The following is a 23,830-nucleotide window of genomic DNA, read 5'->3' on the forward strand; positions in this document are numbered from 1 at the left end:
TTTGTTTTTGTTTGTTTGGGGGAAATGGTGGCGACCTCGCGTGTAATGCCGATAGCGTTCTTCGGACTGCTGAACGAAAACGTCTCGCTGGCGGTTGTGGAGGGAGCTACTTACCTATCCGTCTTCCTGCTCATGCTGCATGTGCACTCATCGGGCAAGCGTAATGCCACCATGCTGGCTGCTGCAATATTTCAAGTGCTCATCGTAGAGCTGGTCTTCTACTACAGCGACCGGTGGCACGCGCAGGCACTGGTGATGTTGGTATCTGAACACTTACCGCTGTATACGGTGCTATTACAAGCTCAGCTCTATTATATGTGAGTGAGAGGCTGTATCATATTGCTAAGGTGGTCGTTGAGTTTGCTTATGTGACCTGCGGAAACAGAGCCTTCGTCGCGACGTCGCGATTGCGGATCGACCCATTTTTCCAGCCGTTTGCAATGGGCTCGCTAATGGTGATGCTGGCGTTCCCGTTTGAGTTGGTGGGCACCAAGTTCCTCTGGTGGACGTGGCACGATACGGACCCGCTCCTAGCTGAGAGGTTGATGGGCGTGCCGTGCCACGCTCTGTTTTACAATTTCTTCTTCGCATTTGCATTCCTCTGTGTGCACCATATTTTACGCAGGTAAATACATTGTGCTGAAGAGTTTTATAGGCTCCATTTACGTTGCTGACAGAATTCTGGAACTCTGTTTTGCAGCACTTGGCTTGTGGGAGACTACTATGAGGAGGAACACTGGAAATCCGAATGGGGCTACGCGTTGCTCATGCCATTCCTCACCACCATTTTTGCAATAGGCTTCCTCATTTTGGGCTACTACTCAACTGTCCGTCTAATGGGGATCGATGCACAGGTAACTTTGCGGTGCATTAAACGTATTTGTTGCTGTGAGATTATAAATTACTGATGTCACTATTTTTGTTTTGCAGGTGATGTTCTTCATTTTGATAGGATCGAGTTTGCTGCTTTGTTGGATGGCTGATCGGGAAAGAGGTATGCACGTAGCTATTTGAGAGCTGGTGTGTTTGGGCTAGGCTGGTAACTGGTTGTAATTTTGCCCATTACAGACGATCCTCAAGTACAAAAAGCTCTGGAGCCCGTGGACCTCTATGACAGCGACTGGCTGTACTCGTGCATCGACCATGCCGTGAACCAAATGACTTTTTTGCTCTACCTCGTCCTAGTGCTGCTGACACTGTTCATTTACCCGACGGAGATCGTGTCACTGGGTCACCATCAGCCACTAGGCAACTGCATGGAGGACGAGCCGTTTTACTCCCTCGTGGGCATGCACCACCGCCGCAAGAAGTATTTGTGCGTTCACAACTTTGACGAGGAGTTCAACTTGTGCAACTACCCGGTGACGCAACTGCTATACGAGGACTCGTGGTACATGATATGTGGCCGCGGCTACGGAAACTTCTCGACGTATTTGGCACTGATCATTGGAAGCTTTTTGGGTCTCAACCTGCTGCTGTATCAAGTGCTCAAGCGGCCGCAGCGAACTCGTGTGGTTTCATTTCGACGTCAATGAACAAAAGTATCTTTGATGTTTGTGCCCTGTCTCTTGTCCGTAGCTTCCTGGCATCGTGTGATTGGTTGGTTTGGATACTGTTTTTAGCCACTGGATCATCACCTGTGTTCAGCACCGCGTAACGGTCGCTTTCTTGATTCCGTGTCTTCCAGACTGTTCCCTAAGTGCGCTGTCGCCCTCCACGTGCATCCCCCCCAATAGACTAGACACATTGCAGGATGGCTCACCAGATGCCTATGGAGACCCAGCAGGAGCTGCGGCGCCTGCCTGGTAACAACGTGCGTCTCTTGATCTCCATTGCTCGTCTATGTCGAACTTATTCTTAAACCATCTTTCATTTTTGCTGCAGCGCTGCGTCGACTGCGATGCCCCGTATCCGCAATGGGCGACGGTATCATACGGCACCTTTATGTGCCTTGAGTGCTCAGGCCGCCACCGCGGACTGGGCGTGCACATCTCGTTTGTGCGGTCGGTCACCATGGACTCCTGGACGGACAAGCAGGTTCTACAGATGCAGAAGGGTGGAAATGACTCGTTTCGCGCTGCTTTCTCCGCTGCCGGTGTCCCCACAGATTTGTCCATTAGCGAGAAATACAACACCCCGCAGGCTGAAGCCTATCGCCAGCGACTAACGGCCATTGTTGAGGGACGCTCTCCGCCGTCACTTCCTCAGTGGGACCCGGCCATGCGTAAACCAGCTTCGTCCTCCTTCTCGTCAGCATCGTATTCTGGAGGAGGCTCAGCAGGAGGCGATACCCGCGGCGTAGAGGCGCTGAAGGGAGAATCAGAGCAGGATTACGTGGCTCGCCAGAAGAAGCTGCGCGAGGAGGCCCGTTCACGTATGGCCGCCAAATTCGGTGGCAACGGCATGCAGGGTATTGGAAGCGGCGGCGAAACGCGCGCACCGCAGACCTCGTCTGGAGGATTAGGAGACCTCTCCGGCGCCTTTAGCTATTTTACCAGCACGGTCACAACTGCCGCCAGCTCAGCTGCGAGTCTCGTCAAGGACCAAGATCTGGGATCTAAGGTCTCATCAAGCTGGTCCTACGTACAGAGTGCAATTCACGATCCTGCGCTATCCGATAACGTTAAGTCCTCGGCTTCTTCGGGCTGGTCCGCGCTTTCCAGTGGTGCCTCATCCCTGCTTCAAACCGCACAAAGCGCAGTGAACGGAGGTGGTAATTCGTATGGAAACTCGGACGGAATGAGCTCATTTCCTCGCACTAACGCCGAGCTGCCCACCACTGGAAAATACGCTGGCATTGGTAGCAGCAACACAAATTCATTAAGCCGTGATCATGACAATGACTCGTGGCTGGACTCGCAACTAAGTAGCAGCAATGGCAACAACAACAACAGTTTCCATACATCGACGCAGCAGCCGAAGCCTACTCAGACCCCTGATTTGTTTGGATCCTCATCGTCAAGTACCAACGGCAGCAGCCACGACCTTCTCGGACTTTCTTCGTCGTCTGTAGCGACGGCCACCGCCAGCAATGGCTCGGCTACTGTTTCTGCCGCCCCTGTTGCCGCCGCACCCCCTCCAGCACCTGTCGATAAAACGGAAAAGCCCAAGAAGGATGTTGATTTCTTCGGCGAGTTTGGCTTCTAGGCCAGCGTGAGAGACACAGACACTACATGTAGTTTTCACAGTATTTCTTCATTTTCATACCGGTAAAGGGTAAGCCTCGGGTTGCATGTTTTGTACTACTATGTAGTAGTAATACGTTGTTCTCCGAAGTACTACGTACAGTCCATGCATTTTTCACACGCACTCATCATCCGAGAAGCCCCAACTCCAGCTTCGCTTTTTTTGTCCAGGCACGAATGATGTTAAAGGCGCAGCATCGCCACTACTTCTGTACGCATGTAGTATTATAACCTACAAAGAATACCGGATATGCGTTGTGGTCTATCGGGTTCGATTAATTACACCCTTCCTAATGTCAATCACTCCACTCCTTACTGCCTTTGCGCACGATGCTTGTTGCCTGCGTAGTCGTGAGTGAGCATGTGCTCCGCCCTCGCTCTGTTTTCCTTCATAGCGCGAGGTTCTCGAAGTAAAATGGAGATGGAGGATGACGACGTTGTCCATGGTTATAGAGGTGCTTTGCTTACAGATTGCGGGCCACGGTGCGCTTAGCGGCAGCAACAATGTCCTCAATGTGCGGCAGACACAACTTCTCCAGGTTGTCAGCGTACGGCATGGGCACGTCGGTGCCGGTCACGCGCTCCATAGGGGCATCCAGGTAGTCGAAGGCCTCCGTCTCCATGATAATTCCGGCGATTTCAGCGCCAATGCCGTGCTGGCCCCAACCCTCCTCAATTGACACAATGCGGTTGGTCTTCTTCACAGAGTCAATGATAGCCTGACGGTCGAACGGGCGGATCGAGCGGAGGTTGATCACCTCGGCATCAATGCCCTCTTTGGCCAGAGCAGCGGCAGCCTCAAGAGCCTCGCCCACCATGCGGGAGAATGCCACAAGAGTGACGTCCTTACCCGGCTTCATGATCTTGGCCTTGCCAATCTCAATCAAGAAGTCCTTGTCCTGGGCCTCCTTCGAAATGGGGAACGAGACACCATACAACAGCTCGTTCTCCAGCACAACGACCGGGTTGGGGTCGCGGATGGCGGCCTTAAGCAGACCACGGGCGTCCTCCGAGTCGTACGGGGAGACCACCTTAAGGCCAGGCACACTGCCGTACCAGGCGGCGTAGCACTGCGAGTGCTGGGCAGCTGAGAAAAGACATAGGCAATGTCAGAATCTATCCACACAATTTTCCACGTAGAGGTTGGTAAGTAAAAACGAAAAAGATACGTACCAACACCGGCAGCAGGGCCGTTGGAGCCACGGAAGACGATGGGCACGTGGATGTCGCCATTAGACATGTAGTACTGCTTAGCAGCCGAGTTGATGATCTGGTCAATGGCCTGCATGGCGAAGTTGAACGTCATGAACTCGACAATGGGCTTGGTGTTGTGGTAGGCAGCACCGACGGCTAGACCCGTGAAGCCCTGCTCCGTAATAGGCGTGTCGATGATGCGCTTGTCGCCATACTTCTCCCACAGTCCCTTGGAGACCTTGTAAGCGCCGTTGTACTGAGCAACCTCCTCACCCATGAGGAAGACCTCGTCGTCACGGGCGAGTTCCTCGTCCATGGCCGTGTTGAGGGCGTCACGCACCGTCATCTCGTCGGCCACAGTGGCCATGGAGCGGCGCAGAAGGCTCGGGGTCGCCTTAAAGGCCTTGCTGGTGGTGAGGACGCGACGGAGAGCCATTTCAAATTGTCTCGAGGAGAGGGGGAGTGCTTGCGCCGCGAACTAGGAAATCACGGTTTGGGGCTCTCACGGTCCACGCTGCCCCAAGCAGACCATTGGCCCAAAGTGCCCATCTTTCAGGAATAGTTCGATTAAGTACGACAAAAGCTGCTTGGTGAAGCGGTGTGTGGAGAGTTGTGTCCAAAGAATCGTCGTATTAAGAGTTGCGCAGGGTACAGTTTCGTAAATTTTCGCGATGTGCAGCACTTCTAGGGACTCCTGGTGTCGGACACAGATGCATCAGTGGGTGTAGAGATTCGTGTGACGTCAGATCATTGGAGCGCTCCACCCATTACCGGAGACTTTCGGTTCGCATAGACAAGGAATACAGCACCAGGTAGCGGTGATGGATAACCAACAGCTCGCCAACAATGGAAGATGGGATCGGTTTAGAATTGTTTGCAAGCCATTATTAATAATACATGTCCTTCGAAGTATCATAGTTGCTATGCAAGGGTAGCAATCGAATCGTCCTCTTTCTCTTCCTCGTGTTCTTCCATAGCTAGGATTGTTGCGCCTGTGTCCACTTCATCGACATGGCTTGGCGGACCCGTGTCCGAGTCGTCGCTTCCTGCATCACTGGCGGCCGACGTGGTCATGGGATCCGGAAGATCGGAGACTAACTCCACAGGGCCGAATACGGGCTCGCTGAGCTGCTGCCGCCGCACACCGATTAGTACGGCAGCAACTACAAGCACGAACATGGCTGCGGCGACGAGACCGAGAGGAAGTACAAACGACGTTGCGTGTTTAGCACGGAACGGCAGCGCCACCGTTACCACAGACTCGGCCTTCTGGAGGACCTTCTTCGCTGCCGCATGTAGGTCTCCAACGGTAGAATCGACCTCCCCACTTGCAGAATTACTGTCATTGCTGTTTAATCCATCGTCATCCATGTAACCCGCGTAGTGATTCTCCCAGGAGCCCCAAAAATCCTCGCTTGTGCCAAGTTCGTCGTCGTGCAGACCCACTACAATTCCGCTTGTGTCCGAAGTCTCAACATGAAGATCACGATGCATCAGGTTTGCTGTAGCCGCCACCGTGCTTGCAGTGGCGACGCTTGCCAACAAGGCGATCGCTGTAGGCTTCATAGTTGGCAATTCTTGGAACGTTGGGTAGTAGTGGAATGAGAGAAGGCGACTGCGAGAGGGATCAAGCGTCGATTTTTTCTCGAGAACCACAGCTTCGCATTTTGGCAACAAAAGTAAATTGTCGTTCTCTCAAGTTGAAGCCGTTAGAAAACAAAACCTCTGAAAATAAATAAAGCCTCTTTGTTCTTATTGCGAAACGACGTCACTTTCGTTTCGCTTCTTGTCCCTGTTGAGGCCATTTCTGTGGAATATCTTTTTCAATCTCATCTCTAGGCGCGAGTACGCATCGTGGGCCTTCAACTGGTTGCTATGGGACGAGAGCTGGCATGTCGCTTTGGCTTGAGCGCTTTAGCTGTAATATGGATGAGCGAAGACGCTCCTCAGGTTCATACCTGAATTTGCTACGAAGACAAGAGCACCAGAGACTAAGAATTAATCGAAATGGAGACTGCTAGCAAGATGATGTCTAGCGCACATGCGCATGGGCAAGATACGTGCTCCAAGGACCCGGCCGGCTGCATGCGTGCAGTGGTGTGGACGGGCAAGTCGGTCAAGCTGGAGCACATTTCAAAGCCGAAGATCATGGAAGCGACAGACGTGGTGGTGAAAGTCACCGCGTGCTCTGTGAGCCCAGACTTCGCAACGGACGTTTGCGGCGGGGAGGCCGCAGGACTTGAGAAGAACCAGGTGCTTGGCAGTGAGGCCGTTGGCGTCGTGGAGAGCGTTGGTGCAGAAGTGAACAAGGTTAAGGTCGGTGACCGCGTCGCTATCAGCTTCGTGCTAGCTTGTGGTGATTGCAAGCACTGCCGTCGACACGAATACTCGTCGTGCAACTGCACTAATGCATCCCAAGAATTCAAGCAGACCTACGGAGGATGGGCTCCCGCTGCCGTGCTTGGCAGCACCCGCATGCTTGGAAATGTCCCCGGTGTGCAGGCCGAATATGTCCGTGTGCCGTTTGGCGACATTAACTGCTTTAAGCTGCCATCTGGTGTGAGTGACGATAAGGCTCTGTTGGGGGTGGAGACGACGGTCACTGCGCTACACGCGGTGGATACCGCCAAGGTCAAGGAAGGTGACTGCGTGGTCATTTGGGGATTGGGGCCTATTGGGCTGCAAGCTGCTCACTGGTGCAAGCTCCGCGGAGCCAAGACCATACTGGGCGTTGAGCACTGCACAGACCGGCTCAAGTTCGCGCATGATCACATGAATCTCGAGGTGGTCGATCGTGGCGACTTGTCTAGCGCCCAAGTGGTGTCCAAGCTGCAGCACATGCTGCCTCCTGCTGGTGCTGACGCTGTGATTGATGCAAGTGGTAGCTCAACTTCGACCGGCTGGATGGCCAAGCTCGAGAAGAAGATCGGCATGGAGTCGCAGCCTGAGCCTACGGACACTTTCAAAGAAATGCTAATGATCGTGCGCAAGTGCGGCCATATTTCCATTGTGTCGGACTATATGTGTGCGGTGGAAGCGTTCCCCATCGGCCACGTCGCGATGAAGAGTGTCACCGTGAATGCTGGTCGTACGCCTGCCCAGAAGTACTATCCTCAGGTGTTCGATGCGATCGAGAGCGGCGAGCTGGATCCTTCGGTGCTTATTTCGCACCGCCTTGCTTTGGAGGAGATGCCTGAGGCTTACTCCAGTATTGCGAAGAAGGATAGCGGCTTCATGAAGGTTTTTGTCGCGCCGCACGAGATGCGCTCGAAGACGTAAGCAGGAGCACAAGAGCTCGACGAGATTCTCCCTACAGAAGACAACAGTGAGCCCAAGCTCGCCCATCTACAAGACGATGAAGAAGGGGGGGATCTAATTTCTTGATGAGTGCTGAAGCGGTAGCGAGTATTGGTATCGCCTAATTATTTTTGTTTTGGGACGTTGGCTTTCATGTTTGATCACGAACCTCACTTCGCCCTTGACGGAGAAGGCTTCGGAGTGAGGGGCAGAGATCCATCTTGTCAGCACTTTGGTCACTCCCTGTAGTCTTCAGGTCGACCTAAATGTCGTGACGGGTGACAACATCGTCCAAAGCAGGCACACTCATTTTCCATTTCGCGAGCAACAGACCAACCACTTTCCCTTACCCCATCACCTTCATGAAGACTGCCGCCGCGTTCGCTACCTTCCTAACGCTGAGCCTTTTCGTTGCCACGGATGAAGTCCAAGCGACACCTACTTCGTGGCTACGACCCAACGCAGACGATGTTCAAGCAACCGAAGACGATGAAAGCAGGAAGGATCACCACCACCATGTCAAAGTCGTCAAGAAAGTCAAGAAGATCGCCATTCCTGTACCTGTTGCTGTTGAGGTACCGCAGTTCATTCCAGTTCCCATCAGCGCTCCATCCGCTGTGGTTGCCAATTCCAACAATGCTGTCGTAAGCTCGAACAGCAACGCTGTTGCAGCTCCTGGTCCCGGAGCTGTTGGCCCGGGTGCTCCTGGCGCACCGGGGCCGGGCGCCCCTGGATCTGCGACTCCAGCCCCGACGACTCCGACTGGGCAACCAGCTCCAACCCCTGCGGCCACGTCAAATGGTAGGTCAAGACCCACACCAGCACCAACCAATGGAGGAACTTTTGGTGATCAACTACCAGCAGCACCAGTCACCGCACCTCAAGGTGGAGGCGCAGGCATGGGCGGAGCTCCACCCTCGTCAGGCTTCGGCGGTAATGGCAACGCGTTCGGAGCCGGTCTTGGTGCTACAAGCGCTGGCAGTAGAATTCCCGCAAACGGTGGCGCCTTTGGTGGTGGGGTTGGCAACAACCCTGGATTTGCCGGAAACGGGATGAGTGGATTCGGCGGTGTGAATCGGATGGGAGCTCCTGGTGGTGGCATGTTCGGTGGTCCCGGCGCCGGCATGGGCGGAGGCATGAATGCAAACGGTGGAGGTGGCTTCGGTCAGCCGACAGGTTTCGGAATGCAAGGTGGCAATGCATTCGGTGGCCTCGGTGGTCAAGGAGTAATGGGCAGCTTCGGCCTGGCTGGCAACGACGGGTTCGCAGGCGCGGCAGGAGGTGGAGGTCAACTTGGCTTTGGAGGTGCTGCTCTTGGTGGCTTCGACCGCCGCGAGAGTTGGCGTCGTCGATGATCAACAGAAGCCGAGAACACAATTGCTAACCTGCTTACTGATCAACCACAGAGTATATGTTTGGGCTCCTGACGCGCAGCCTGTTCTCCACCTTAACGATAGAAAACCCAAGCGCCAAAACATAAGTAAGTAGTAGCTCGCTCTATATTGCACAAAGGATGTGAAGTGGCCAAGCCATTGTTTACCCAGCAAACCTTATCAGTGAGCAAACTGGCGCTTATCACTCGCAGCACGCTTGCCGTACGGGTTGTCGGCACTAAATGCGTGACCGGAGCGTTGGAACTTGCCACCTCGCGCGCTGCCATCGTTGTCGAAGGACGTGCCCTTGCGCTTGCCGGTCTTGCCATTCGTCTTCACAGGAAGCGTCACCTTTGGTGGAACTTGGAGTCCAAACGACTTGGCCACGCCCTGCAGGTCCAGACGACCAACGTCGAAAATGCCCTTCAAAGAATGCGAAGCGTACGCCAGCAAGTATCCGCGGTAAGCATCCTTGGCGGACTTATGCAGGTAGTATGTCTTCTCTACAAGCTTCATAAGTTGAGATTCAACATTGGCGATCTTCGACACGGGGAATTCGTACTCGTTCAGCGCCACCTTCGACGCTTTCAGATACTTCAAGAAGCCGAGTTCATCAGGCAACAGCATAAGTAGCGCCTTACCCTTGCCCTTAGCACCACGAGCAGTACGACCCACACGATGGATGTATTCGCGAGGATCATCAGGCGGGTCGAACTGAATAATCCAGTCCACTGCCGGGATATCAAGACCACGCGCTGCCACGTCCGTACACAATAGGATACCTGTCTTCGCGTTACAGAACTGGAAAAACGTAGTTGTACGCTTGTTTTGTTTTTGCTTGCCGTGAATATCCAACACGGGAATGTCAATGTAGTTGAGCAACTCGCCGTAAAACTTGACGGCACTACACGACGAGAAGAAAACCATCACCTTTTTCTTCAAGTTCTTTTTGAGGAACGTGAACAGCAAAAGGAAACGCTTGTCACTCGGGGTCACGACGTAGCCCTGCTCCAGGGTGGCAACCGTCGCCTTCGTGTCCTCCTCTTCAACTCCGACGTACACGGGCTTCTCCTTGATGGACAAACGAGCAAGGTCTTCAACCTTTTTCGTTTGTGTTGCACTAAACAGCATGGTTTGGCGCTCTTTCGGGATGCACTTGATAATCTGGCGCATTTCCTCCTCGAAACCAATGGACAGAATACGGTCAGCCTCATCAATCACGAGAATCTGCAGGTTGTGGTAAATGAACGCCTTCGTGTTCTGCAGATGATCAAGCAGACGTCCTGGAGTTGAGATCAGAATGTTCACACCCTTCACCAGACGCTCCGCCTCGGCGCGGCGATTGGCACCACCCATGACAATACCGTGTGTCTGCGAGTGATACTTGCAAATATCGCGCACGACACCGTAAATCTGAAGCGCCAGTTCACGCGTAGGCGAGATGACAATGCAGCCCGTACCCTTGCGCGCCGTGAAGCGCACCTTGTGCAGCAGCTCGACCGCCGGAATCAGGAATGACAGCGTCTTACCAGAACCCGTCTTGGCCGCACCTAGCAGATCCTGGCCTGCAAGCAGTGGACGGATCGACTTGGACTGGATCTTGGTCATTTTGGTAAATCCCATGTCGACCAGAGCCTTGCGGGTTGGCTCGGACAGCGGCAGCGAGGCAAACTCCTCGCTAGAGAAATATCGCTCGTCCACAGTGCTCTCGGCGAGGTTGGTGGCCTCAGCGATGGCCTGTTCCGTCTCTTCGTCCTGCTCGTCGCCTACATTCGCCTCCACGGGCTCCTCTTCCTGCTTCACAGTCTCGGTAGACTTCGTCTCCTCCTCCTTTTTACCCTTCTTCGATTTTTTCTTCTTTGGTTTCTCATCACTAGCAGCAACGGCAGTTTCTACCTGCGGTATCGCCACAGCAGCAGCGACCTCCTTGGCGTTTACATCCTTTTCCTCCGAAGAGGTCGTTGATTTGCGTCGCGCCTTCTTGCCCATTTTGCCAACTTGCGCCAACCAATCGAGTGTGACGTTTCACAAGTCACCTGGAAGCGAAACCCCGCAAAACCGGAAAGCTTGTTGCCAAGCTCGTCAGCGAGTTTTGGCTGGTGGGGACGCGGCGTGTCAAAAGACATTCAGGGATTGGCTAAGAACAGGTACTCCGTCTATGTCCGATTTCTGGCTACTCACCGCACATCCAGCTCCGCCCTCGCTGCACCGATGCTTCGCCTCTCAACGCGTGCCCTGCGCCGCGCGCGCCTCACTGTGTCTCGCGACAGTCAAAATGTACTCCCACGTTTGGCGAATCATCTGCAGTCCCAGACGCGTACCACGGGTTTCTTTTTGGACTTGAAAAACCAGCTTAAGAATGAGATGGAGAAAAATGAGGAGCTCAAGAAATCTTTTGAGGAGCTGGAGAAGACCAAAGAACAGTTTAAAAACGTGGAAAAGGCCGCTAAGGAAAAGATGAGCGAGGTGAGCTCCATGACCGAAGAGGCGGCAAAGAGCTTCCAGGAGCAAGCCTTACAGGCTTCTCAGAAAATCAAGGAGTCTTACGAGGAGACTACCAAGGTCGCAGCCGATGCCAAGAAGGATAAGGAGGACGCAAATGCGGCGGATACAGCGGATACTTTTGCAGCTGATGATGCTAAAAAAGATGAAGGCAAGACGAAAGGAGGCGAGGTGTGGTTGAAAGTGCTTGTATCTATTGGTTTTGCGGTGGCATTTCCGCTCTAATGCTTTGAGTTTTGTGATAGATACCTGAAGAGACAGATGAAGCTGTGGAGGGCGCACGTGCTTTTGTGAAGAACTTCATTGCCAGCATTACCGCCCAGAAGAACAAGCTCATCCACCCAAGCAAATTCCCGAAGCTGCGCGACGAGTGGAAGGATGCCGCACAGGAGCTTTTTGGTAAGCGGGAAAAGCAGACAGTTGACGAGGCACTGGCCTCTGTACGAACACCGTCCGTGCAGAAACCGAAGAAATCCGAGGACGAGGAACCTACGGAGTACACTGGCACCAGTGCTTTGGTGGCGGTGAAAGAGGAGGAGAGTGCCTGGCAGCGTGTCAGCGCTCGCTTCCGTGAGGCCCCGATTATTCAGGGTATTCTAGATGCTGCAAAGCAGGCAGCTAAGACAGAGGCCGGAAAAAAGGTGCAGCAGACGACGAAGCAGGTTAAGGATAAGATCAGTGACGCCCAGGAAGAGGTCTTGGAGGTTTGGGAAACCAGTCAAAACCCGTGGGTGTACCGATTGTCTTCAATCTATGACGGTCTTTTTGGTGAAACACCGATGGCTGTTGCGATTAAGGAGATCCGTCGCGCTGAACCTGACTTTATATTGGAGGAATGGAAGGAGAACATTGAGGAGGTTGTTTTGCCTGGCGTGCTGGAGGCATTCTTGCGTGGCAACAGCCGTGACTTGAAGAAGTGGTTCGGTGAGGCTGCGTACTCGCGTATGAACATCGCTATCCGTGAGCGAAAGTCGGAGGGCCTGGTAATGGACCCGCACGTGCTCAGCATCGACAACGTAGAAGTTATTGAGGCGACGGTACGAAGAGCTTTATGCTTGGTATTGTGGTGATGTATTATGCACTAATAATACGCTGCTATTTAGGCTGAAGACAAACAGGCCCCGATTATTCTGATGCGGTTCCAGGCGCAGCAGATCAACTGCATCCGCAATCGTGAGGGAGAAGTTGTGGAAGGATCCGAGGACGAGGTGCTAGCCTACTACTACATCTTTGCCTTCCAGCGCGACTACGACGAGGAACAGGAGACCCTCCGCTGGAGAATTGTGGATCTCCACATGCAGCGTGGCGGAAGGTATTATTAGAGATCTAATCCTTTGGGGCATAGATGCATCACCATGCCTTCGCCGCTGGACAACTGACAGCGTATAGTGAAACCTATCTATTTCAACTATACAGCACTTCAACTATACACGTTTCCGTGACAATCACTCTGTTCCGCACTCATGTCCGCACTCACTTTCGAATTGACGTGGACAAGCACAAAAGAAGCAAGACCGACACAACAGATTCCATGGGCATCTCACAGAGGTACAGTGTGGGCAGGCAGAATGGGGAATGTCGATGAAGCGATGACTGAGCCACAAGTCGTATGCAGCGAGCTTAAAGCAAGGGAATCAGAGCAGCAAATGGTTGCGGCACCGCGCGTCATCGACCGCGACGACGAAGAGGATGACAGCTTGCGCTCGTATGAGCCTATCGACCTGCTTCGAGATGCTGGCATTAAAACGACAGACATCGCTAAGCTCAAGAACGGTGGCTTTGCAACCATCGGCCAGCTCTTTCAAGTGTCCCACAAAAGGCTATTAGACGTGAAGGGGATCAGCGAAGCCAAGAGGGTCAAGGTATTGCATGTCACTACATGTACTATGTCATGCTGTAGGAGATCCCTTACCTTGACACGTCGAGTGATAGCTTCTTCATGCAGGCAAAAAGGTGTTTCATGCTCACGCAGAAGGTGGTCATGAACGCGAGATAATGTATCAGTACTTGTTGAACCACAGATGATGCCTGAGAAGAGCGGATTTGTATCGGCCAGCTCACTCTATCAACAGAGTCAAAGCAGGATATTTATCACCACTGGGTCACAGCGTAAGTATGATTTTCTTCTGGCGCTGTTTTTTTTTTAACGAAACAACTGCTGCTAACAGAGCTTGACCAAATCCTTGGAGGAGGTTTAGAAACAATGTCTGTAACTGAGGTAAACAATGAAGCTCTAATAAGTTGCGAGCGCTTCGTATTTGGGAGAGCTAAGCTGTTTTGTTTCACAGGTCCATGGAGAGTTCCGAACAGGTAAAACCCAGTTGTGCCACACTGTAAGAACCTTCCTGCTTCAGTGCTATTAATAGTAAGGTAATTTCATTGATCGCTTATGTTTCTTCTACATGTAGCTCTGTGTGACATCGCAGTTACCTCGCTCTCGGGGAGGAGGAGCCGGTATGACCGATGCATGTGACCGCAGCAAGCGCTTATCCTAAAATGTGAAACATTGAACAGGAAAAGTCGCCTTCGTCGATACCGAGGGAACATTTCGACCGGTGTGTCTAACGTGCTTGTCTCTATGCTTTCCGAGTGACCAATGTATCATGATGACTGGTAGAATCGCGTTGCTGAAATCGCCAAAATACGATACAATCTGGTACATTAACGGGTGAATTACTGTGTTTGCGCTCATCATCACATCTTACAGAAGTGAACCTAGGACCCTGAGGACGTCCTTGATAACATCATCGTGGCGAGGTAAGAAATTTCGACAATAGGCATTAAGAGGAAATGCTAACTACGAGTGTAGGGCTCACAGCCACGACGCTCAGATGGACCTCGTGGTCAAGCTAGGCGTTTTGTTCGCGGTACACATTGCTGAGGGACATACACGAATGGCTTTAGCCTCACCGCATTTTCCTCGCACAGGATCCTGACCAGGGACCATTTCGCCTACTGATCATCGACTCGGTAACTGCGTTATTTCGTACGGATTTCTCTGGGAGGTAGGTTCATTTCTGGAACCTACGGTTTTTGTCTGCATAAATGAATCACACATACGATGAAAAGAGGCGAGCTTAGTGAAAGACAACAGCGGCTGAACCAGCATCTTGCTCGGCTTGTAAAGCACGCAGAGGTATGCTATCGAAACTGAAAGTTTTGAGCTCGCAACATTATGAAATGCCACAACAGACTGATAACTCGCTGTAGGAATTCAACATCGCGGTTCTTGTGGTCAACCAAGTTATGGCCGATCCCGTAGCAAACGTTCTGTTTGGCTCAGAGATGAAGCCTGTTGGTGGCCACGTGATGTCGCACGGAGTTCACACGCGTGTGCTGGTAAGCTAATCGTTGAAATGCCACGAAGAACGATTCTACCCATCAAACTTTAACGATGCATTGCAGATGAAGAAAGGGCGGGCAGAGAATCGTATCTGGTATGGATGAATCGCAATGATGCCGTTCGCGTAGCTCGTGTCTTTCGGCGACTTTGACTAAACTCGTTTTTTTAACGTGGTTTTGTCCAGCAAGGTCATCGATAGTCCGTGTATGCCCGAAGCCGAGTGCTCTATTCAGCTTTACGAAGGCGGGGTGACGGATTCGGATGAATGAATCTAATCGTTTTGGTGTTATTTCATAAAGTCGAATAATTATTTATCTTGCTTCAATAACGTACAATCTATCCGCATGAGAAATCTTCTACATCACTGGTGCAGCGTTATTTTCCTTCTGTTCTTCAAGCACATACCAGGTCGGGTTGGAGGAACATTCCACGTCGGGGTTAATATTTCGGACGCCAGTTTTCAGCTCAAATGGCAGCGCTTCTAAATCCTCCTTTGGAATGTAGTCCAAATTCTGGTGTACAACCTGCATGGCTAGGATCAACAGCGTCGACGGCTGGTGAGTCATTGTGTAGCGAAATACATCATTGTTCCGCTCCACGCCGTTGGAACCACCAAACACGAAGATGCGATGATTGTGAACCACGCTCGTATGAAAATCACGAGCGTCCGGCTGAAATCCCTCCTCGTTGTAGTAAATTCGCCACTCACCAGTCCACAAATTCAGCTCGCTCAGCTCATTTTGCCGCGATCCGCTGTCATCACGTCCTCCAAACATGATAAGCCGTGAAGGGTCACTGGACAGTTGTGAGATCGTGTGAGCGATCCGAGACTTTGGTATATCACCACCGCATTCCACTTCATGCCATTCAAGTGTGTCTACGTCAAGGTAGTACGTGTCGATGGGTCCTTTTGGAGGATCGTATAGACCACCGCCCACAACGTACATGCGATTTCCGACCATAGCCACTTGATGCTTGTATCGTGGACTGGGGCGCTTGCCGATGGTCTCTTCCTTCCTCCAGATCTTGGTAACTTCATCAAAGACGTACAAATCGTTCACGTACACATGCCCGGAGGTACCGCCAAAAAGATATAGCTTGTTGTTGATCGCACACAAACTCTGTCCGTATCCTGGTGGCGGTTGCGTACCCTCCGCCTCGACAATTGTCCAGTTCTTATCGCGAATGTTGAATTGCAACAATTTACCCATGTTGGTTTGCCCCCAGTGCGGCCCTGATCCACCAAACAGGTAAAGCTTCGTATTGTCAGTAGAAGCACAAAAGGCGTGTGAGGCGCGACCGTCTACCAGAAATACCAGGATCATACAAAAAGAGTCAATCGATCTGTAAACAGCGTAAAAGCATACTACTAGCCGTCGTACCTGGCGATATGCCGTTGGAGGTCTCGATGCGAAGCCAGTGGTGCCGCACCAGGTCGAACGCATAGATGTCATTGTGACAGTTGCCGTCGTTGTAGCCGCCAAAGACGTACATCATGTCGTCAACTGTGACACAGCATAGACTATCGTTAGCATACAGCGTCTGGGCAAGTCGCTGAAAGCAGTCGACGCACCAACTAGAGACGAGTGACCGCTTCGCACCGGCGGGCGGTGGCCGGATGTGGAGATCTTGGTCCAGTTCGACGGTGCATCCTCTGCAAATAGTAGCTGAAGTCAGCGGGCTGGTCGTACGGGTCATATTCAAGCGCTACAGACTTACCCAGTCCGTCTTCCTCGTAGGACAGCTCGGCGCCGAAGCCGAAGCGGCGCGCGATGGGCGAGTTGACCCAGCGTGGGCTGCGCAGCAGCTTGAATAGGTCGTCGAACATATTGTCGTGCCTCGGAGTGTGCTTCGTGAGGGAGGAAGTCGAGAGTGGGAGGTGGCAGGTTTGGATGTGCTGCGCGTTAGGTCGCTTCCGCTCTCTTTTATTAAAATGTGAGCGCTACTTAGCGGCTTCTCTGATCCTATTCTTGGATCTTCCAACAGACAACCCAACCGACTTATTTTTTTAGAACAACTTGAAGTTTGTATGTCCCGCACTCGCTCTCTAGCCGTTTCTTCAAGTAGCCGATAGTTACCCAGGTGTGAAGCTTCTTTCGACTCGAGGATGGAGACAATTTGCGACGTTGAAGCATGTCTCCTTCCGTCGTCATCTATAATAAATGCTGCATCAGCTGCTGGTACTAGTATGATAGCTCGATACTAACATTTTGCTAGCAATAGCCACTGACTAGCGCACTGAACGTAACTCCTCGACGGACGTCATGTCTGCCAATGCATCTCTTGCGCTCATGCATCTTTTGACGAACGAGGGGGCGCACAACACAGCGATCGGAGCGATCGAGGGCGGACTATCCAACGCCTACAATTGCTTGGTCGCTTGATCTAACCATCTGTTTCGGTGCTACATGTACTACATGTACTTGGCTACGAGTGACTCAATCTCCGAGTGTCGACGACGGCGCTCCGATCTATTGTGTAACTGTACCCGAGTTACGCTATCCGTTTATCTATCATCGCGCGATGGAGGGGAAGGCTACAGGCAAGTCGCAACGTAAGCGGCTACAGCGGCAGCTGGAGTTTTACCTAAGCGAGAGCAATCTCCGCCAGGACAAGTTCCTGCAGCAAGCCATGGACGCACAGGGCTTCGTGCCCGTGCGGGAGTTCCTGTCCTTCAACAAGTATGTCACGCAATGCATGGCTTCGTGTGCACTCGGCAAACAACTGATACAACCCATTGCGTATATAGATTGAAATCGCTTAAGGCGACGGAGCGCATGATTCTGGATGAGGCTGACAAGTCGTCCACGATTCGAGTTGATCGTGCGCGCTGTTGCATCGCCCCAAAGGTTGTGCCGCAGGTCGGCCAGGACCACGAAGCCGGTACGCGGCTAAATTAAGATCAATGAGCGATGCTTTAGACAACGTGCACACCTGACTCTACTTATTGCAATTGCAGACGCTCGCACTATCTACATTGACAGCTTCAGCGCAGCAGATGAACACGATTCGCTGCGACGAACCTTCGCTAAGTTCGGCAAGGTCAACTTGGTGAGTCTGCCGAGATTCGCCCAGAGCAAAAAGTTTAAGGGGTTTGGCTTTGTGGAGTTCTCCGAACGAGGTGCTGCCAACAACGCTGCTGCCACCTCTTCAGATGCTGATCTACGCGGAATTCGTGTCATGAGCAAGGCCCGCTGGACCGAGATGAAGGAGCAGTTAAAGCGCCAGTTATCTACTGCATACGCAGATGTAGTAAAGGACAGTACTAGCGATAAGGCCGACGACGCTAGTGGGCCAGACGACTCTACTACTGCCAGTGGTGACCCGGTGAAGACCATTGGAAAGAATAAAATGAAGCGCCGGAGGCCAGCGGCAGGTAGTGGTCATCTTCACTTCGACGATGACGACGGCGAGCCCAATGTCAGCGATGACAGCACGGAAACAACAAAAAAACAAAAGTTGTAAGCAAAGTGCCCTTTATTAAATGCGGTATGTGGCCGGATCGACATGCTCGAGGTCGTACAAGTAAGCGATCTTCTTCATCATTTCTTTTCGGCTTTTGCTCGTGGCGTTGTCAAACAAAAGATCGTAAAGCGAACTAAGATTGAACACAACCACACCATTGAGAAATCGCTTTGGGTTTGACCTGATCATCCGCTCCAGAGCAGCCACAGCCGCCTTGACGTCGCAACAGTAAAGTGCACAGATGGCGTAGTTGTTGACTGCAGAGCAAACAACATCTTCCTCGAGGAAAAGCTCAGCATCGGAATTCTCGACAGTCGCGCTTTGCGTGTTCTGTAAATATAGAATAGAGTCGAACGCACTAAGCGCTTCCTGCAGCTTGTTTTGTGCGAAGAATAACAGACCGTCGTTCAATAACACACGAGCTTCCAATTCTCCCAGCACTTCAGCCGTTACACCAATGCCACTTTCTGTCTTCAGTTGATTGGCGTGATAGCGAGCGGCTTCGAACAACTTCTCTGCGGCCGTTAGATCGCCCATTTGTAGACGGATACGCCCCACACGAGACAGCACTACAACTCTTTCTGGGCCCTCCAAGTAGTCAATCTAGAGTAAGACAGACAGCACCGTGAATTAACTGTTCAACAAGAGAGAGATCTCCTACCTGCACGACACGTACATCAATCTGAGAGCAGATACGCAAAGCCAGCATGAACTTTTGATGGTGCACGAGGTGGTTTGCAAGAGCAAATTGTGCGATTCGTAGCCATTGTGCGGCCATTTTGAGATCAACATCCAGGAGTGCAATCGTCTCGTTTTGCTGAATTGCACCTCGCAGACGCGTTATCAGGTGAAATAGCTGCTTCTCGTGGTTCAAAGATTTTCCTTGGCACTTGTTCAGAAGCGCTTGGAGGAGAAGCAGGCGAATAGGCACAAATGGAGCGCCCCCACCTACCACAGATATCTCGTCAAGATTACCAATTTGGTCCAGTACACTCGCGGCATTGTCGTAGTGACCCTCTTTGATGAGCCCGGCAAGCCACCAAGACTTGATTTCCAGCGTCACGTTACTATCCTTTGGGGGGTTCTGCAGCATCGACAATGACTTTTTAGTCAAAGACTTCCACCGCTTCTGTGTATACAACGCTTTTAGCCCTTCTACCGTATCCGGAATATCTGCAAGAAGCAATTTGCTAGCGGGAGGCGTTGCATTCTCAGATCCTGTGAAGCGTTCGTCAACCGGCATTCTCAAAAACTCATCGACCAGCTCGTCTGGGGATGGAGCTTCAACCGTGATTTGTGGTAGATACGGAGGAGGTGCTGGCGACGCAGTAGGACCCGATCTTGCCGGGGAGGAGTTTTTACGTGCATCGGGGAACAGCGACCCTGGGGTAGATGGTTGTGCTGAAGGAACACGAAAAGACTGCGACCGAGTGTTGTCCGCATAGCCCAAAAATGGTGCAGCTGGAGGTGGCGCTTGTCCAAACGACCGTGAGGATGGCTGCTGCTGCTGTAGCTGTTGGAACGGCGAGTGTTGTTGGTTCACTCGGGGATGAGAAGGAGGGGGCAGGGATTTGCTAAATGGCGAGGGTGTGGGGCTCTGAGAGGAACTCAACGAAGAATGTCGTGAAAGTATGGGGGCAGCCGCCGTCGACGCTTTTTCTGGACTGCGAAATAAGCTTTCGTAATTTTCCCGTTGGCTTGACTGCCTTGGAGCAGAAGCCGGGCCGAATAACTCTTCAGACAGTGTTCCGCCAACACCGCTCGGTTCATGATGCCTCTGCTGCGTCTGAAGTGACCCAGAAGGGCTACCAAAAGGATCGGTGCCGGATCGATACCGTTGGGAAGATGCTGGTGAGGCTTGCCCGAAAAGGTCAGCCGCAGCTAGATCTGGTGACGGTGCGGCTTGACCAAACAAATCACTGGCCGCGTCGGGCTGGACAGTAGGTCTGTCACTAAAGAGTGACGACGAGGGATCGAAAGAAGCGCTGGCCATCGACGCCGACACATAACGCTGCGGAACCAACGGTGTGGACAGTTGCGTTGGGGCAGTGCGAACAGCGTTACCTGAGCAGCGCACGCAATTATAAGATGAACAAATAAAATCCTTGGACCTACAGCAAAGAATCAAAACCCACCTGGAAATTGGCCGGGGCCGCCAAACCCAGGCCGAACCTGATTTACCATCGCAACCGGTCTAAGTTACAGAGATTATCAGTGGGCATGTGAGTACATGCATTTTAGCAAAGTAGAGCGAGGAGCAAGCTACCCAGACGAGAATGGGGAAGCCCTCGGCGCGGCGGTCCCATTGGGATTTGCTGGGTCTTGCATCGGCGGTTGCTGCGGGGGGAAGCCTGCCATGGTCGTCGCTGCTCGTCTTTTTTTAGAGGATATTATCGATAATAATAGCCAATCAGAGCGGAGTTGTTATTAAAGAATTGTTTTTAGTTTTTTTTTAAGTAGTATTGTACTACTGAAAAAGTACTACTATAGTACTGTAGTACTTCGAGGTACATTGCAGAGAAAAAACAAAATTCATTTCATACTTGCGGATGTCTTACCGGTAGAAATAGTTTAACATGCGGAAGTTATTCAAAAAAAATTGATTCGATAGCAGCAAGTACAAGCTGGAAAAGTCGAAGTCAAGGGGGGTGATGCAGACGACAACCACGCACAGCCTAGCCGAGATGTGGATAGGTTGCAGATTTACAGGCCCATCTTTGCGAAGCGCGAATCGACCCCCCCCGTCTTCGTTTTCTTGTCGCGTGAATGCTTAGTACGGGCGGTATCGATCCGATCGGCCCCCAGAACCTCCCTGAGCACCGCCGGAGCCTCCTCCGCCCTGACGGTAGCCACCTCCATACCCGTAGCCGCCAGCAGCTCCTCCCTGGCCGCCTTGGCCACCCTGGCCACCTTGCTGGGCTCCATCTTCGCCATATCCGCCTTCTTCTCCACCTGCACCGCCTTCCTGACCGGCACCTTCGCCTCCAGCACCGCCAGCTCCAGCTCCAGCACCATAGCCGCCGTAGCCTCCATAGCCACCATAACCGTAACCACCACGGCCTCCATAGCTACCATAGCCATAACCGGCGTATGACTGTGGGTAACCTCCATAGCCAGCAGTGCCGTATGCAGCAGCAGCAGCAGTGCCGTAGCCACCTCCATAGCCGCCGCCATAGCCGCCGCCATAGCCACCGCCGTAGCCTCCACCGTAGCCACCGTAGCCACCGCCATAGCTACCGCCGCCGCCTCCACGACCTCCTCCACCTCGCCAGCCGCCTCCTCGACCCCCACGGCCGCCACCATAGCCGCCACCGCCACCACGGGCTTCCTTAGGCTCAGCACGCTTGATCTCGACGGTCTTGCCGTGAATTTCGTGGTTCTTACTGATCACTTCGGCCACCGACGACTGAAAAGGAACACATGACCAATATATGAGCTCAAGTAGGCGCAGGCTTTAATGCGATGATACTCCAACGCACCTCCTCCTCGAACGTGATAAAGCCAAATCCGCGAGAGCGCTGAGTGTCACGGTCGATCATCACGACAGCGTCCGTGATCTTACCAAACTCTTCGAAGTAGTGGCGGAAGTCCTGCTCTGTTACGGTGGGGGCGAGGCCTCCCACAAAGATTTTCTTCTGTTCCGTAAAACCACCGCTGCTGTATCCGCCGCGTCCGCCGCGGAAATCAATACTACATTACATGAGGCAGGAATACGGTAAGTTAGTTTACGCCGCCTGGTCACTTTCCCTGTTTGCTTGCTTGCTGCTACACAGTCTAACATCTACGCCAAAGCCCCTCCAGATGAAGAAGGGCTGGACGGAGACAGCGAGGGTCGAGCACGATGGGCCACAAAGAGGCGAGCAAACGCTTCGTTCATGTTGAGTAGGTGATTTCTCTTGTCCTTTGCTGCTTGCTCTCTCCCTGCCTTCCTTCCTGCCCTTCTCTGTCTGATTCTCTCTTTTTGCTTTCTTCTCTCTCCCATAAATAGATACATAGTCCAGCCAGCAGCCAGCCTCGTGTCTTCTGCTGCGCGAATTGTGATGATACTAACCTCGAGCCTGGTGCCGTTCGCTCCCTTGGAATCGCGCGTTTCACCTCCACTGACCGACCGTCTAGCGTGTGCGTCTCGTCCAATACGCGGTCGATCGCTGCAGCAATTGCAGTCCAGCGTCAGCACTACAATTCAATAAAATATCTGCACGCGAGCCTCTTTTTCGAACCTGTCGCATCTGCGAATGTCACGAAGCCGAAGCCCCGTGGCTGACCAGTGTACTTGTCCTTCATCAGTGCAGCATCCGTGAGCGCGCCATACTTGCCAAAGTGTTGGCGCAATGTGTCTTCCGTGGTCTCCCACGATACGCCGCCGATAAAAAGCTTGCCTGGGTGCGTGCTACTTCCGTTCTTGTCGTAGCCATGGTGCTGCTCCATCTGCTGCTGCGGGTGTTGACCGCTGCTCTGCGCATAGTCCCCATATCCACTAGGTGCGTTGAGCTGAGGCTGAGACTGGTGCTGGTGCTGAATCTGCGGTTGCACGTCCAGATCGTCCGGATTGCCGGCCAGCGCGCGGATCTCCTCGTCGTCTTCAGCCTCGTGGCTTGGCACAGACACCGCTGTCGCCTGGATGTCCCCCGTGGGTGTCTGCTGACTGTCCGCCGCGGGCTCCTCCTGCTCGTACACGACGCCCAGACCCTCCATACCGATAGATAATGCCGTCAGCCTTTTTTGCGAATGTATGGGCATTACTATCCCCCCAGCAGCCCGCTTCCCTCCAGTCTTCCTATCACAGTAAACACAGCCCATTATTACATTTATAGCCAGCGTTTAGGGGGACTCGTCGGAAGCGATTGAACCAATCCTGTACGCTGAACAATTACTGAAGTGACCGTTTATATTTCTGTTCCTGCAATAATAGCCAATAGTGTGGCCCACAAACCAGTCAGTCGCACATATCATCGCTGCCCAGTACAGTAGCTACGGTATTTAGTCTCACTCATACTAATTTATGTGAGGTGCTGCAGACTCTGCTCACCTAAATTAGTATGAGTGTGGTTAATTATGCACTCTGACTATTTAAGGTGTGGTAGAATTAGTCACACTTAGACTAATTAATGTCTCACCCTAATTAGTCACACTAGTTTACGATTGTTGAGAAGCTGGTCTGGTTATTCTTTTGTTTTTTGTGTGTTTGTTTGCCATATCCAATGGAACCGCTTGTCCAGCAAATTGATCTGGGAACTTCTTGATGATTACTTGAAGGTGGCTGAATAGCTGTTCAGTTCTCCATACACCATCAACATCCAGCGAGAGTCCGCATCGAATCATGGCTTTCCGAGCGTAGTTCACATTATTCTTGTCCCTTTGAGAGTTGACTTGGCGTACTGCTTTAGCAGCCAGGGACAGAAAAAAATGATTTCCTGGATTCTTAAGTTTTCCTGACCAGGTTCCATCGGACCTCTTTTTGTTTTGCCATG

At 52.3% G+C, this 23,830-nt stretch overlaps 10 protein-coding genes across 10 annotated transcripts; 6 read left to right on the forward strand and 4 right to left on the reverse strand.

Annotated features, from left to right (window-relative positions):
- Positions 1-24: 24 nt before the first annotated feature.
- PITG_19159 (uncharacterized protein) lies at positions 25-1,535 on the forward strand (the record flags this gene model as incomplete). Its single annotated transcript, XM_002997424.1, has 5 exons — positions 25-317; positions 386-625; positions 701-854; positions 931-994; positions 1,069-1,535. 5 exons carry the CDS (start codon positions 25-27, stop codon positions 1,533-1,535), a joined length of 1,218 nt encoding a protein of 405 aa, XP_002997470.1.
- Positions 1,536-1,685: 150 nt separating this feature from the next.
- On the forward strand, positions 1,686-3,147 carry PITG_19160 (uncharacterized protein; the record flags this gene model as incomplete). Its single annotated transcript, XM_002997425.1, has 2 exons — positions 1,686-1,813; positions 1,885-3,147. The coding sequence occupies 2 exons, from the start codon at positions 1,754-1,756 to the stop codon at positions 3,145-3,147; spliced, it is 1,323 nt and encodes a 440-aa protein (XP_002997471.1).
- Positions 3,148-3,436: 289 nt separating this feature from the next.
- On the reverse strand, positions 3,437-4,864 carry PITG_19161 (pyruvate dehydrogenase E1 component subunit beta; the record flags this gene model as incomplete). The annotated part of the gene is made up of 2 exons (XM_002997426.1): positions 3,437-4,272; positions 4,359-4,864. The coding sequence occupies 2 exons, from the start codon at positions 4,813-4,815 to the stop codon at positions 3,650-3,652; spliced, it is 1,080 nt and encodes a 359-aa protein (XP_002997472.1).
- A 1,522-nt stretch (positions 4,865-6,386) lies between these two features.
- PITG_19162 (alcohol dehydrogenase, putative) lies at positions 6,387-7,658 on the forward strand (the record flags this gene model as incomplete). Its single annotated transcript, XM_002997427.1, has 1 exon — positions 6,387-7,658. One exon carries the CDS (start codon positions 6,387-6,389, stop codon positions 7,656-7,658), a length of 1,272 nt encoding a protein of 423 aa, XP_002997473.1.
- A 1,738-nt stretch (positions 7,659-9,396) lies between these two features.
- PITG_19163 (ATP-dependent RNA helicase, putative) lies at positions 9,397-11,038 on the reverse strand (the record flags this gene model as incomplete). The annotated part of the gene is made up of 2 exons (XM_002997428.1): positions 9,397-9,439; positions 9,612-11,038. 2 exons carry the CDS (start codon positions 11,036-11,038, stop codon positions 9,397-9,399), a joined length of 1,470 nt encoding a protein of 489 aa, XP_002997474.1.
- Positions 11,039-11,260: 222 nt separating this feature from the next.
- PITG_19164 (Mitochondrial Protein Translocase (MPT) Family) lies at positions 11,261-12,873 on the forward strand (the record flags this gene model as incomplete). Its single annotated transcript, XM_002997429.1, has 4 exons — positions 11,261-11,305; positions 11,363-11,722; positions 11,809-12,588; positions 12,655-12,873. 4 exons carry the CDS (start codon positions 11,261-11,263, stop codon positions 12,871-12,873), a joined length of 1,404 nt encoding a protein of 467 aa, XP_002997475.1.
- Positions 12,874-13,197: 324 nt separating this feature from the next.
- Positions 13,198-15,163, forward strand: PITG_19165 (DNA repair and recombination protein radA, putative; the record flags this gene model as incomplete). Its single annotated transcript, XM_002997430.1, has 13 exons — positions 13,198-13,413; positions 13,484-13,504; positions 13,573-13,660; positions 13,720-13,769; positions 13,840-13,884; positions 14,092-14,106; positions 14,271-14,308; positions 14,361-14,418; positions 14,480-14,556; positions 14,621-14,687; positions 14,762-14,890; positions 14,957-14,988; positions 15,079-15,163. The coding sequence occupies 13 exons, from the start codon at positions 13,198-13,200 to the stop codon at positions 15,161-15,163; spliced, it is 921 nt and encodes a 306-aa protein (XP_002997476.1).
- An 87-nt stretch (positions 15,164-15,250) lies between these two features.
- PITG_19166 (uncharacterized protein) lies at positions 15,251-16,749 on the reverse strand (the record flags this gene model as incomplete). Its single annotated transcript, XM_002997431.1, has 4 exons — positions 15,251-16,197; positions 16,277-16,399; positions 16,468-16,548; positions 16,614-16,749. 4 exons carry the CDS (start codon positions 16,720-16,722, stop codon positions 15,251-15,253), a joined length of 1,260 nt encoding a protein of 419 aa, XP_002997477.1.
- Positions 16,750-17,417: 668 nt separating this feature from the next.
- Positions 17,418-18,359, forward strand: PITG_19167 (uncharacterized protein; the record flags this gene model as incomplete). The annotated part of the gene is made up of 3 exons (XM_002997432.1): positions 17,418-17,575; positions 17,644-17,777; positions 17,854-18,359. 3 exons carry the CDS (start codon positions 17,418-17,420, stop codon positions 18,357-18,359), a joined length of 798 nt encoding a protein of 265 aa, XP_002997478.1.
- A 292-nt stretch (positions 18,360-18,651) lies between these two features.
- On the reverse strand, positions 18,652-20,717 carry PITG_19168 (uncharacterized protein; the record flags this gene model as incomplete). The annotated part of the gene is made up of 5 exons (XM_002997433.1): positions 18,652-18,689; positions 18,719-18,962; positions 19,036-19,872; positions 20,495-20,531; positions 20,626-20,717. The coding sequence occupies 5 exons, from the start codon at positions 20,715-20,717 to the stop codon at positions 18,652-18,654; spliced, it is 1,248 nt and encodes a 415-aa protein (XP_002997479.1).
- Positions 20,718-23,830: the final 3,113 nt, after the last annotated feature.

This window comes from Phytophthora infestans, genomic scaffold (assembly GCF_000142945.1).
Source record: "Phytophthora infestans T30-4 supercont1.75 genomic scaffold, whole genome shotgun sequence".
Taxonomy (NCBI): Eukaryota; Oomycota; class Peronosporomycetes; order Peronosporales; family Peronosporaceae; genus Phytophthora; species Phytophthora infestans.